This window comes from Scleropages formosus, chromosome 4, assembly GCF_900964775.1.
Source record: "Scleropages formosus chromosome 4, fSclFor1.1, whole genome shotgun sequence".
Classification (NCBI taxonomy): domain Eukaryota; kingdom Metazoa; phylum Chordata; class Actinopteri; order Osteoglossiformes; family Osteoglossidae; genus Scleropages; species Scleropages formosus.
In genome coordinates, this window is record NC_041809.1 from 25,111,768 (window position 1) to 25,126,802 (window position 15,035).

The 15,035-nt window shown below is 40.7% G+C and overlaps 2 protein-coding genes across 2 annotated transcripts; one reads left to right on the plus strand and one right to left on the minus strand.

The window, feature by feature from the left end:
* Window positions 1-1,148: 1,148 nt before the first annotated feature.
* On the plus strand, window positions 1,149-2,126 carry LOC108921183 (olfactory receptor 7G1-like). Its single transcript, XM_018730534.2, has one exon. It carries the CDS (start codon window positions 1,149-1,151, stop codon window positions 2,124-2,126), a length of 978 nt encoding a protein of 325 aa, XP_018586050.1.
* A 5,899-nt stretch (window positions 2,127-8,025) lies between these two features.
* Window positions 8,026-9,003, minus strand: LOC108921184 (putative gustatory receptor clone PTE01). Its single transcript, XM_029250887.1, has one exon. The coding sequence runs from the start codon at window positions 9,001-9,003 to the stop codon at window positions 8,026-8,028; it is 978 nt and encodes a 325-aa protein (XP_029106720.1).
* Between the last annotated feature and the right edge of the window lie 6,032 nt (window positions 9,004-15,035).

A 15,035-nucleotide genomic window follows, 5' to 3' on the forward strand; every position in this document is an offset into this window, starting at 1 on the left:
GACTGAAGTGAATTTTAAAATGTTCGAAATTAAGATGAATTTTAAATGTTTAAAAGTTTTTTTTTTTTTTTTGGTCACCAGTCATTTTCAGTTGCCAGCCACCAGTTCCGTGGAGGACAGAGTATGTTGTCTAACACACTTGTGAAAAATCCTGTCTTGCGTGTTTTTCTCACAGCCATCAGTCAAAGGTATTTTTACAGTTCATATTACCTTTCACCAGAAAATAAAGCAGAAGGGGAGGAGCAGCCATATATATTATATTCCTTGTCACAGAAAAGGGAATGAAAATATATTGCTCTTTCCTTGTTCATATATTTTTAGGAAGCTCAGGTGGCTGAGAAGCAGGAAACCCCACTCCACTGTATGGTTCACACCCCAAGAACTCAACTGTAGTTCAGTCATGAATGTGGTTTAATGACTGACAGAATTTTTTAGTCTTAACATCTCAGCTTTGCGCCAAACAGCTCATTATGGGCAGAGAGCATATTGTCAGGTAGAATTAGCTGGTTTCAAGGAGCAGGTGTTAATTACACTGCCAGTTTAATGATAATTATGGTTTTCCTGTCTTTGCTTGGAAACGTTGCAGAAGGACCCGCAAGAAAGGTTTGAGGGAGACAGAACACAAGACATGCTATGGCTCAGAAAAATAAAAACATTTACACCACCTTGATTTGCCATGTTGAGTTTACATATGCTTTGCTTCATTAAAGCCACACGTTAGAGCCCCCAAAAAAGACCTTATCTGAGACCTCGTAAGCATTACCCACCCTCATGTACAGTATCAAGAGGTTTGTTTGTGAAGCTGTATTTACAGGGTCTCTATTGGTTTACTGGCGTGATGGAACACCCTTCCCATGGGACAGTGTCTAAGGCCTTCCTTTCACCAAGAAAGAGAATAAAAAAGGACCCATCATTTTGTTTCTCTGATGAGAGGCTTTGTTTTGAATAGATTGCATTTGTGAAAATAGCTATTTAGCTTTTCTGGGCACATTTTGTATGTATTTCAGTTGTATAGAAAATAGGATTGTGTGTACATTTATGTCATTTATTTGCAGCATGCATCTGTACTTTTCGGTTTAGAGCTAGAATTTTCCCATCCAATGGTACCATAAAAAAACACAGAAGCTAAACGTGAAAACATAAAACAAATGTTGTCCAACACATCTGAAGTTTCATTGATCTTGATCATGAAACCTCTGGACATACCAACATCGAGTATCTACCCTTCATTCTTCCTTGGAATGCTTGCGTATTGCCTGATTCTAGTCTTCAACCTAACGATCCTCCTCACCATCGTCCTCAACAAGCAGCTGCACAAGCCCATGTACCTTTTGCTCATGAACTTGTCCATTAATGATATGACAGGTGCCACTGCTTTCTACCCTCAGCTGATCTCCAGCATCCTGTCACAGGACCGGTCCATCTCCAAACCAGCCTGTATTCTTCAGGCAGTGATGGTGCACATGTACGGGGGTGGCTCCCTGCTCACCCTGACAGCTATGGCATACGACAGGTACGTTGCTATCTGTAGCCCTCTGAGATACAATGCGATCATGTCCCCTGGACATTTGGCGAGGATCATTGCCACCGTGTGGTTTGTTGACATGACTGTGATGGGAGTCCTGTTCTCCCTGCTTGGACGCTTCCCCTTCTGCCATTCCATTCTCCCTGACATTGTCTGCACCAACTCTGCACTCACCAAGCTCATGTGTGAGGACACCACTGTCAATAACTACTACGGGATCTTTCTCACCATTTTTTTACAGAGCATAGCCTTAATCACAGTGATCTTTACCTACAAACAGATCTTGCTCTGTTGTCTAAGGAACAGACAATCCGACACAAAGAAAAAAGCTGCTTGGACATGCGCAACTCATCTGGCTGTCTTTGTTCTGTTCGAACTTACCACTCTGTTTACGGTGATCTCATACCGGTTCAGTGCTGTGTCCCCTGTTCTGCAGAGAGCCATTGGAATCTCAGCTATAGTCTTTCCTCCGCTACTTAACCCTCTGATATATGGCCTCAATACTAAAGAAATCAGAACCAAAGTCATTCACTTCTTCAACAAAACTGCTTTTTCTTTTTTTAAACAATGTAGTCTTAGGCGGAAGATATTTCATAAGTAAACTTTTTCATTCATGTCCTAAATAATTTACACACTTGGTAATGTCATGTCTGTAGGAGCACTGACAAAACTAACCACCAGAGGTCTGCTTAGCAGAATCCGGTGCAGCTGTTCCCAATGATTAGAATTGGAGAAGAAGCTGTAAAAGGCAAACAACAAGCATGCACTGGTGTGTGTCCTTGATATACTGTCTATGGTGTTTGCCTGTGAGTTGCTAGTTGGCTCCTGTTTAACCATTAAGCATGGTTGTTTTTAATCTTCTTGTCACAGTGTGTTTCTGTCCTGTCTCTGCTTGACTGCTATGTCCCTGTCCCAGTTGTGTGTCTCAGCCTTGTTTAAGCCATGTTTTAATGTGCATGTCCTGTTCCAGTCATGGTCCTTGTTTAAAGTGCTGTGCTTAACTTTGCTGTTTCTTCTCTCACGCCTGTACTTTGGCTTCACATTTAGGCTGTACACCCATGTTTTCACTCTGCATGTGAGTTTTACACCTCTATGTCCATGTAGGGCTGATACTGTAATACAGGTATGTGATGTCTGGACATGATGGGTAACTGTAGCATAGTGGCAGCAAGAAAGTAACATCTTCATTTAATTGCAGTATTTGATATAAGGGGGTTATTTTTTGGTGACCAGTGTTACAAACTTCATTAGTACTACACACACACACACACACACATTTTCGGAACCGCTTGTCCCATACGGGGTCGCGGGAAACCAGAGCCTACCCGGTAACATAGGGCGTAAGGCCGGAGGGGGAGGGGACACCCAGGACGAGACACCAGTCCGTCGCAAGGCACCCCAAGCGGGACTCAAACCCTAGACCCACTGGAGAGCAGGACCCGGTCCAACCCACTGTGCCACTGCGCCCCCCCTCATTAGTACTAGTTAAGCTTCTTCTTTTTTTTTTTTTTGGTTACTTAAACTTAGTGACTACAGCTCACCTCTGTGGTTCTTCCTTTCTCAAACCATCCTCATCCTGATATCAGTGTGTCTGTTTATACATGTCGTCTATGTATAAACAACCTTTTCTGAATTAAACATTTTTAAACCCAACTTTAGCACCCTCTTGAGCCTCTTAGGTTGATTGCTACTTTTCCACTCACTGCCGTTCTGGTCCCATTGGCAGGTTACCCGCCTGAACAATAACATGCTACACAGCCCTGGGATGTGGCTGGAATTTTTACATCATCTGCTGTGATCAAAGTAGCACAAATTATGGAGCAAAGATTTAAAATGTAAATGTTTATATGTATCTCAGAAGAGGGGGACACGGCAGGCTTGGATGGGTTCTGCTGTGTGGCGGGTCTGGGGTTCGAGTCCTGCTTGGGGTGCCTTGCAGTGGACTGGTGTCCCCTCCCACCTCCAGCCTTGATTCCTGTGTTGCCGGGTTAGGCTCCAGTTTGGCGCCATCCCGTTCAGGACAAGTGGTTTCAGACAGTGTGTGTGTCTCAAAACGATCTATTAGAAGGTGAGTAGGAATTGGTGATATTGTGGTTAAGTTTTATGCAGCTACTTTTGTAATGAACATAGGTGCATACGCCGAAGGAAATAAGTTGTACTTAATCACACAACTGCAGCTATGTCTCTTTCTCCTAAGATAATGCACAGATTGTGTTTTCTGAGATATATAGCATGGAGAAAAAGCATCTGCTAAATGAATAAATGTAAAACCACTTCAAACCTACCTGTCTTTAATGGTGTCCTACTTCTAATGGAACACTGTTTGTGTACATATGTCATTTCTATATAATGTTTAATGCTATGTCCTGGCTGTATACGTGTGTATAGTTTCCCATCAGTGACACCTGCACAGGATTACAAGGGGCACATTCCCTAATACAGTTCTCTTCATGAATCTTCCCTACAGTATTTGTGTTTAAAATGCATAAGAACTCAGAAAACTATTAGGAATATTAGTTGTAATTACCTGGGTTGCTATGTAATTTGTTTTTCAAAATATTGTATGTACATATTTTACATGTAACATTTTGCCTTAAATTATAAATAAAATCTGTGCCGTTGGACTACCTGATATTTTACTTTTCCGATAAGTCCGCGAAACTTATTTACACTCTTAAAAGAAGTTTACACTTATGCATTTGACATATCACATTTGCTAAAGTGACATACAACTCATAGAGTACTAAAGGGCAAATCACAACAAAAGCTGATACAAAAATATTATTATTGAAGCATAGTTTAAGACCATCAGGTGCTAGTTCACATTAATCAATTACTTGTCTATAGTGGTGTTAAAATAGCAAATACTTAGTAGATGGTCTATCTTAATAGATGGTGTTGAGCAAATTTATAAAGCAGTAAGGTGATTTGGAAAGAACCATGTTAAAGAAATTGACTTCTAGGACCCTTTCTGAATTGAGAGGAATTCAACTCTGAGGGAGAAAAGGCGTTTGTGCTACCAAATCGGTGTCAAAGTCAAGAGCTGACTTCCTTTCCCAACTGTCAAGAGCACAGCAACATTCTCCCAACCCCTCCATCCACTGATCCCACCCACATTCATCTGAGTGGGAGTAAGCCGGTGTCTTCCACACAGGTGAGAAACCGTTGCTACACAGTGATGTAGCTGGAGGAGTTGAAGCTCTCCCCATGTGCCTTTGCATCTGCAAGAAAACATCCTCCACCTACAGGAGCCAGTCCTCAAAGTGGACTTGGTGGGAGTGACACATTACAGTTCCAGTGGCATCAGTGAGACCATCATACATATCACTGCCTTCTACAGATGGCAGAAGCAGCAAGTACAGTAGGCACATGGATTTGTAACCTGAAGGATGCCAGCTGAATGTTCGTTTTGGATTTAGCTGTTCTTTTTTTGTCCACTTATATAAGGGAGTCTGCCCCCCTGAGCAGGAAGTAAGCTGCTATGGAGCTATGAGGGATATAGGGCAGAGCAAGAACTGTAACGGACCAGTGCAAGGACCCCTGTGCTCAGCAAGAGCTGTGAACTATGCTGTGTGTTAAGACTCCATCACCCCCTCTGCTCCATCCTCTTGCCAGTGTACACCTTGACAGAGTGTAAAACAGGCCATGGGCCCAGCTATTTGTGAGCCATCAGCTGTGGGAAAAGTTCCTGAAGATGGCACTGAAGATTATTCCTCACTAGCCTCTCTCACTGTCTCTGTACCATGTCAGACCAGATGATTGTGCACTCTTCGCTGGGGCCAGGGGCTCTGTGAGGTCGCCGTGTGCTACCACGCAAGCAGACCTGACACTCCAAGTTTACAGATAACAGCCCTGTCACTAAGAGGGAAATAGGATGGCCCTCTCAATGACAATCCACTGAACTTTTCTCACATTCATGCTGGGTTTCTTTTCTCTTTTTTCCCATCATTGTCTCTGCACTTCTGCATAGGTTTGTGTACTTCTGCACGTGTAAGTTTGTCTGTGCGAGTATGTGTTTCTGTTTGAGTGTGTGTGTGCGCATCCGACCCAAGTGTGCTTCGTTAATGAGTGCGAGTGAATAGCAGATCACCGCTGCTCTCTCGCCACAGTGAGTATTCGTGGAGAGTAAGGGAATTAATCATACGCTTCACAGCTCCGGGGAGTCAGCTCAATTAAAGAAGATGGAGTGAAAGTCAGAAAAAAAACTGAAAGTCAGAAGCTAAAAATGGCCCTCTATTTTTAATGTCTCTTGCATCTGAGAGCGGAGTCAGCATATCGCAGGGTCTTTTCATAAATGCCCCCTCCAGTATGACAGATCTGCTGAGGTTTGTAATTGTAGATCCTCCTGGAGTGGGACAAGCAAGTGACCAGAGGTGGAGGAGCTCAGTGCTGTTGCAAGGGTGTATGGATAGATCAGGTCCTGAACATTTCCACTTCACCATATTCAGTGTAGTATTCAGTGTGTATGCAGTGGTTCTAAAGGATGAATGAGGTGCTCTTAACTGAGGTCACAGTTTGGGAATTGTGCTTTAATTGTGAATTTAAATCTCTAATCACCTCTCCCTCATTCCCCACTATAATAGTTCTCCTTAAACCTCATCCCTCCTTTCCTCTGCCAAAAACACACTCAGTAGAAGTGATCTTGTTGCAGCTTTCCTGCCATAACACTTCAGCCAGCATGTCCTAACAGACAGACTATGTCACAGCAAGTCAGAAATACATTGCAATAATCCTCAGACCACGAGAGACATGTTTGAATGTGGTTCACAAACTGTATCTAATTTTTTTTTCCCAATCATTAAAGAGTATGTAAACAGGTAAACAGTTCTCCTGGAATCTGTGCAAAGGCATAGTTCAGAATAAACAAAGGAATACATAAAATTCTGTAAATATGTGGGAAATGCGTTACTTTGTGCCCTTAAGACTATAAAGTTTTGATGAACCTAACTGGGTAAGTGCTTTGTGAAAATGGATGAATGTATCGATGTGGGATCTTTCTTACATTGAATTGTTTAAATCTTACAATTGTTTTCATGCTGCTTTGTACAACGCTGACCACTTTAGGCAATTTCCATTTCAGTTCCATAAATTAGTCATACAGTCAGTTTTGTGTATCTGTATAAGGAAGAGCCAGTCCTGTGTCTTAGCCATTTCATAGAGATTTATTAGGAAGCATGTTGTCCAAGTGCATGTGTGTATGTGTGCTTTAGCTATGATTTCCCACTGACCTCCCTGCCTCAGTATTGATTCTGCAAGTCTTCCTGGCCAGGTTTCTGACAATGGTCTCCAGGCAAGCAAAAGTTTGGGTAACTGAAATTTGAGGCTTTCACATGGTTAGAATTTGTCTCCCAGATGCCATTGGCATGGTTCGAACAATAGCAGTGTTGTAAAATGTTGTTTGATAATAATATAAACACTGCACACATAAGGAAATTAAGCAAAAAATTGTGCACCACAATGAAAAGTTGCAAGCTGTAAGGAATACCGATTTGTTATCTATTTTTTAGTGTCACATAGACAAAGGCCGTCACTTTAGGTCCATGATCATCATTTCCCCTGTGGCTCGTGCCTTGAGCAAAATGTAATCATACCACTCTTAGGGTGTTCAACATCACTGTAGTAGCTGCTGTAGATAAGTGTGCGATAAGAGTCACTCTGGTGCATTCTGTAGAAACATATTCTGGCATAATTACAAAACACAATAACTATTCCCAGGAGGGATAATCTGACACTGGTGTTGGAAATAAACCCCATGTTTTTTTCATTGAAGTAATTTGAAATCAACCATTTGAAGGTTATTTATTTGGAAGCACGTTGTCCAAGTGTATGTGTGCATATGTGTGTACAAGTTTACAAAAACAAAAAGAGATTCCGTGCACTGCTGTATTGTGTGTGTGAGCTATATGTATCACTGAAGTGGTGATTAAACCTTAGTTAAAAGATGAGCTTTTAAGATCAGTCAGAGGTCAAGTGGGATTCATAAATTGGAAATTATCGCTTATTTATAAATTTCCAGTTTCACTGCCGCATGCTTTATTTTCAGTTTCACACACTGCAGTTTTTCATAAACACATTCAGATTTACCCATAATGAGACTGATCGTAAGAAATGGAAAAGAAAATTTTTCAGCATTTTTATGGTGGATTTCATTTCTAAGTTCTACAAATTAGATGTTAAAGATGACCTGTAGAGACATCATAAAAAGTTATACCATATCTACATAACACTTTTTTAGATTTACTACTGCTCTTCATTTTCTGTCATTATACTTAATACATTGTATTAAAAAACAAAAGTGTGTTTTCTGAAAGTTTTTTTGAGGAAACAGGTGGACTAGTTAAAAATGTGAAAGGATTCATTTGTTTACCCTGGGAATAGAAGATGGATTCTTGAAAGAGATTAAATTCCAGTGTAAATTCCAACTGGATGCATTGCTTCAAACATTCACACTGATTTATTTAAAAATCCATATCCATCTTAAACAAAAGATGAAGAAATTTTTATCTGCTAAATGTCTGCTGGCTAGTACTCCTCTGTATGAATAAGGGGGACACTTTTTTGTTTAATGAATAAATTACTTTGCTCCGAATTTCATTCATGTTGAAGCCATAAATCAGGGGGTTAAGGATGGGAGGGAACACTAAAACTGAGATTCCAGCACATCTTCTCAGAAAAGGTGATACCTCATTGAATCGGTGGGCCAACACAGCAAACAGAGTGGTGAGTTCATAGAGAATGAAGACAACTAAATGCGTACCACAGGTCCGTACGGCCTTGCTTTTAGTATCAGAATGCTTGTTAAAAAGACAGGTAAGCAAGATCTGAATATAGGTAAAGGCTAGTGCACACAGTGTGACAGCATTGGCACAGAAGGTGATGAACAGCCCATAGTAATTATTGATGCTTGTGTCCTCGCAGATCAATTTCATCAAGGAGGGATTGTTGCAGAACATATCTGTGATTACTGACCGGCAAAACTTAAAGCGTGTCAGGAGAGAGCACAATATTCCAACAAGAGGAAACGGAATGAGCCATATAGCTGCAATCATCTTAAACAAAATGCTGGGGGTCATGATCAATTGGTACCTCAGAGGATGACAGATGGCAACATACCTGTCATAAGCCATGAACATCAGGATGTTTAAGGACCCACAACCATAGACATGGACAACCACTGTCTGCAGAATGCATGCAGGGTATGAAATAGACCTGCTCTGCAGTAGAATGCTGGATAACAGTTGGGGGAAGAAAGCAGTGGCACCAAGCATGTCATTGATGGTCAGGTTGGTTAGCAGCAGGTACATGGGCTTGTGCAGCTGCTTGTTGAGGATGATGGTGAGGAGGACAGTCAGGTTGAAGACCAGTATGATGCAGTAAGTCATAAGTCCAAGGAAGAACACTGGGTAGGTTCTCGATGGTGGTATGTCCAAGGGTTCCATGGTTAAGTCAGACTGAGTTTCCGACATGTTGGGTTGCATTTCCTTTTTTCTTTTCTTTTTGGTTGCAACGATGTTTGTAGAATGTTTCCTCCTGAAGTAATTAGAAAGGATAAAATATCATTGAGAGCATGTTTACTTTAGAACTGAGAGCTATACAATTGCTGCACACTGAAAAATATAGGCTGTCTTACGCTTTGTGTCTCATGGATGTGATTTGTACTGGTTTTTTGTACAGTACATGTCATCGACTATAAAGAAAACAGGTGATATGAAGGGTACAATTACTCTTCACTCAGTGTTATGCAGCCCGTTCACCTCTGAAATGTGAACTGAAGGTGATCTTTTATTACATTTCCCCAAATGTGAGTGTCATGCAGAGAGCCCTAGATGGCTCTCTGGAGAACTCAGCAATACCTGAAACCTTAATATTACATCATTGGCACATGTGAATGTCGGAGATGGAACAATTAAGTCACATATATCAGAGTTGCAACTGACCAACTTGTGCATCTGAAAATTTCCTGAACTTCTGGTTTAGTGAGAGGCTCAAGGCTTCACCTACAGGAGCCATGCATTCTATCTGTGACCAGTCTTGGGCTTCTAACCCCATTGCCCCAAGACTGTTGCTGGCTGTGTGAGAGTACTGTTATTTTCACCTCCACTGCTACAGTGCCAACTGTCATCAAACCCTATTCTTGATATCTGCAAAAATAAGTGGTTTCATCACATCTTCAGGATATTTTGAAAAAGGACACTTCAACCTCTCTCCATTATAAGCTGCATTAACTTGCTCAAAAGTCAAGGGCAGAATGCATATTTTGGCTTGATATGGACAAGACATTGTGCATAATAGTTGTCTTGTCATAGCTCATTACCTTTTATTCTCTGGCAGAATTTTGTCATCTAATTTCATTACCAAGGTTATATACCGAACAGTTGTGTACATTCAAAGCACTCTGTAATTGATATTTTTGTTAATTTATGTATTTTCCCATTCTTTTAACTGTTCTCTACCTTGAGAGATGGACATTTCCTTTATATTGTTTCATTAATTCTTTTCCTGTTACTACTGATATTAAAACCTGGACATGCTTAGTCCTCCAGTATATATAAGTCACAGTTGCCATGTTCTTACATGTCCTTAGTCATGTAACAGCTTCACAGCACGTGGATGGTAATAGCTGTCATACAGTTTTTGACTATATTTTTATGTGGTGTAATAACTGCTTGCGAAAATAATAGCTTTTTGCTGTTACCAGTTTCCCTCACAGTTTTGCTATTTTGTGCAGCATTTGGCATTGACAGCCCAGAGACAAGCTCAGTCATGTTAATGTTTCAGAGCTAAAAGAGCATGTGAGGTTCTATTAACCAGTTGTGAATAAATTGTGAATTTAATTGTTTTTAAGACATTCAACACTCTGCAGAAATGTAGGCCATCTCAAAAGGCCAGGCAGAATTCGGTAACCACAGATTTCTACACAGGCTTTTAAAACCTCAGACATCAATTGCTTAAACCACTTTATTTAATTTTAGTGGCACAATGTATATTTTCTGTTACAAACACTCTTTTTTCGGCTGAAAACCGAAATTAAATTAAACCACTACAGTGTTCAGAAATTATTCTATTCTACACAGACCCTTGTACAGGCCAGCATCTGCAATTTCAGTAAAAAAAAAAAAAAGTTGTATGTAATTTCTTAATAACCCCATCTGATGATCAGTCATCTCATATCTAAAATTTATAATTTATTGCACTGAAATACCCTTCAACACAATAATTTTCCCTTTTATCTATATGTGGACAGCAGGTGGTGCAGTTGAATAATAAATATCAGCAATGGGAACATAATCTTAAATTCACAATTAATCTGAGGGTCATTTTCATTTCAGATTGTTTTGAAAACGGTTTTATTACCAGCTATATATTTTTTGCTTTGAAGGCTGAAATGACATGAAATTTTGCATTTGATACCTAAAGATCAGATATTAATGAATTTATGTTAAGGCCATTTTTTCAGTTTAAGCACAAACCATTTCTCAACATGTTTCTCAGGTTGCCACAGAAAAGAAGGTTCACCGTGGGTAAACGGTTTTTAAGATCATATTCTGTGGTGTTCCGAGTGGCAGGTTTAAATCTTAGCTCTTGGATAAAGAAACCTGAACCTGTGCACTTTTGGTCCCAGTGTCACAGTTTTTCAGACCAGTGTGCATAATTGCATCTTTCAGAGAATTAATCATAATGCCTCTGGTTATGTCCACAAAGCATTTTCTTTGAAGAACTGTCAAGTTTGTCTATTCGTCAACTAGAGGGAATTTCCAGGTGGGAACAGTTATTAATGAGCTCCGCATCAGCTTGTTATTGTAACAAGGAGTGACCAGCAGTGTCACAAAATAATTAATCCACAGAGATTTGTAAAATCACAAGACAACTGATGTTTATTAGTTCTGTTATCATCCACTAATGAAGTGTACAGGTAATGATGCCTCCAGGTATTAGACTACATCCAAAGTTGTATTAATGTCCTGAGGGCTTTCTTACAGATATTGTAATACTAACAAGATACATGTTTACATTGTTATTTAGCACATTTAGTGTTGCATGGATGCATTGCTTTTAATTGTAAGTACATTAACAATGCATTGCCGAACAGCTACCTCACAGTGCATAAAATGGATATGTGGGTCGTGTACTGTTGAAATGGAACTAACCCTACAAAACAATGCGGAGAAAACATTTTTAAAGTGTAATTTAACAAAGCAACATGAATAAACTTTAGATGCTTTGGAAAAAACGTTTAATGTCGCAACTGTCTTTAACAGTAGTTCCCTAGTGTGGGATACTGCAGCTTGTTCGGACCAGTGCTATCCTTTCCGATGCATGCAGCCAGAGCTGCGTGTGTTCTTTTTACTCGTGTGGATGTGCTGCAGGAACAGTGTTCTGATATATTAACACCTTTGAGCAACCTCAGTCACAATGTTTCCTGTATACAAATAGTTTGCCATTGATAACTATACAGAGAGGGAGTTCTAGTACAATCAATTTCAAGATAGCTGATAGTGTAGTGGAAGGAGCCGTTACCTTTAGACCCAAAGGTTGCTGGTTTAAGTCTCATCTGCTGTTGTACCCTTGAGCAAGGTGCTTACCCAAAAATGTTACAGTAAAAGAATTACCCAGATGTAGAAACGGTAAATAGCTGTAAGAACCTCAGCGTTGTAGGCTGCTTTGAAGAGAAGTTTCATCTGAATAATTTTAAACTTTTCCAAAAAAATTAAGCACATCCACCTTTTTGGAATGTGCTTGTATATGTCCAAAAAGCCTCTGACTGGTAAACAGATGGACACTGTCCCCCTGTAAGCTGCTTTCCTGTTTGTGGTGAAAACTGTGGTCAGGTCAACTCACATGTAACAGGGAGCAAGGGCAAAGAAAACATTTAGCTGTGGTCTTAGCGGGACTCAGGAGGCCCTGCTAATCGTGTATGTTCTCACCCAAGAGGTCTGATGGACTGTGTCCCCTCAGATCTGTAATTTAATTATTGTCTGGTCATCTGTGACAGTGACACTACCCTGTGCCACTTGAAAAGCTAACATGGTCCACACTGACCTTTCAGTAACCAGTCCCTCGAACCTTAAACACCAACACTCACCTCAGTAACCTTGATAACTACTACACATGAGCAACAAATGCTAAATCCAGTCCTCTCGGGCTACTGGGCCATGAGTCTTACAGGAGCAGTTTACTTGGATGATACATTACTAGGTGATCTAGAACAACGTGTCATAATGTATTATAATTAACAAAATTGGTAGGGGGTAAAAAAAATAAGGGCAGTCTGGTTACATTGACTGCCTTTTAACCCAAAGGGTGCAGGCCCAATCCCCCCCATTGTTGTAAAACCCTTGATAAAGATACTTACCCTAAAATGTCCAAGTAAAATTACCCAGCTCTATGAATGGGATTAACACTACAAGATGTTTTGGAGAAAAATGTCAATTAAATATGTGATATTAATGTAAGTGTAGTATTCATAGTATCGCACTAATTTTCATGTATGTCAATGTGCATGCATGTAAATTATCTGTATTTCCATTCTGTAATCTGCATGAAAGAATAAAGTAACAATTTTGAAATGTATGACTGTAACACGGCATTCTGAAACACAAGTTTCATGTGTTCCATTTATTTGAATGTCCAACAACATTGAATGAACAGCAATGTATTTGGTGGCACGGTGGCACAGCGAGTAGCACTGCTGTCTCACAGTGCCTGAGTGGTGTGTGAGAATGTCCCACGGTCCAAAGACATGCTGTTCAGGTTCCCCCATAGTGTGTGAGTGACAGGGAGAGTGTGTTCCACTGATGTATGGATGAGTGACGCATTGTAAGTAGTGTATCTAGCAGTGTAAATGACCTTGGTGAATAAGGTGTGTGGGCTGATAACACTACATAGAGTTCATTGGAAGTTGTTTTGGGGAAATGTGTCTGCTAAATAAATAAAGGTAAATTTGAGGACATCGCAGGAATGCAGCATGACAAAAATCAACATATTTCAAAGTGTCATGTTACAGAATTATTAGTCAGGCCTCATGTGGTGGTGCAGCGGGTTTGGCCCAGGCCTGCTCCCTGGTGGGTATGGGGTTCAAGTCCTGCTTGGGGTGCCCTGCGATGGACTGGCATCCCATCCGAGGTGTGTCCCCTCCGGCCTTGACCTTGTGTTGCCAGGTTAGGCTCCGGCTTGCCACGGCCCCACTCAGGACAAGCGGCTTCAGTCAATGTGTGTGTGTAGTTAGGCCTCACAGTACATGATGTTTGTGATGCACACAAATTCTGTGGTGTTTCCTGTGCAGATGGTTGAGAGAACTGAATAAGACTTATCTGAGCTTTTCTTTTAAAGTTAAACTGCTGTTAGGCACATCATTTTTTCAAGGACAAACAGCTTTATGACATTTAAAATTGTAAACGATGGTCTCTTTAAGTCACAATTATTCACCTTCAAGTTAAAGTTGTTTTTATTGTCATTTATATATATATTTATATAGCTTGTACACAGTGGAATATAATGTTGTTTATCCAGAGACCATGGTGGAACACAGAAGAGGGGTAAACTTTGGGCTCAAATGCAGGAGCTCTAATCCCTACACTACCAGTTCCTCTGTACTAACAAAGAGACATTTTGGTTTTGCTTTCCTTTGACCTTTTCCTGACTATGCCATACAACTTTTTCCACTAATTACATGTGTAAAAATAAAATTATAGCATCATGAGATGGACTCCTCTGGTCTCAGCAGGATGGTTAATTAGCTTTTTTAAAGTCAGTTTAATTGTCCCCACTGACAGGTAAGCTATGGCTGTGCAGGACAACAAAATGACTGATGTCCTTATTTGCTTCTTCTAGTCTCTTCTCATGGGGTAGCTGAACACAAAATCAACACACACTATGATGAAACAACAGCACTCCCTGCTACACCCCATAGATGCCATCCCCATGGACAGCACCACCTGAGAGCTTCCACAGGTCTCTCTGTCAGCCAGTGGATTCAGCCCCCTTGATGCATTCTGTTAACACCTTCAGAGTGTGAGTGAGTGTACATTTCAGTGTATGTGTGTAGAGGCTCTCAAGACAAATCAGAATCTCCATACTGTGCCATTCTTGCTTTAAGCAAGAAATGTGGTAATGGTCAGCTTATAATGATGAGTACTAAACATTACAAGCATTACAAGAGTAGCTGCATAGGATTTACAATTATTATTTAATTTACATTCATATTCATATTTATTTTATTTATAATTTACATGGACACACACACACACACACACACACACACACACACACACACTGTCTGAAACCACTTGTCCAGAGCAGGGTCGCGGCAAACCGGAGCCTCGCCTAGTAGCACAGGGCGCGGGGTTGGAAGGGGAGAGGACACATCCAGGATGGGATGCCATTCCGTTCCAGGGCACCCCAAGCAAGACTCAAACTCCAGACTTGCCAGAGAGTGGGACATGGCCAAGCCCACACCACTGCTGCACCCCCCCCATTTATAAGTTAATCATTTATTTATTTTTCTTTACCT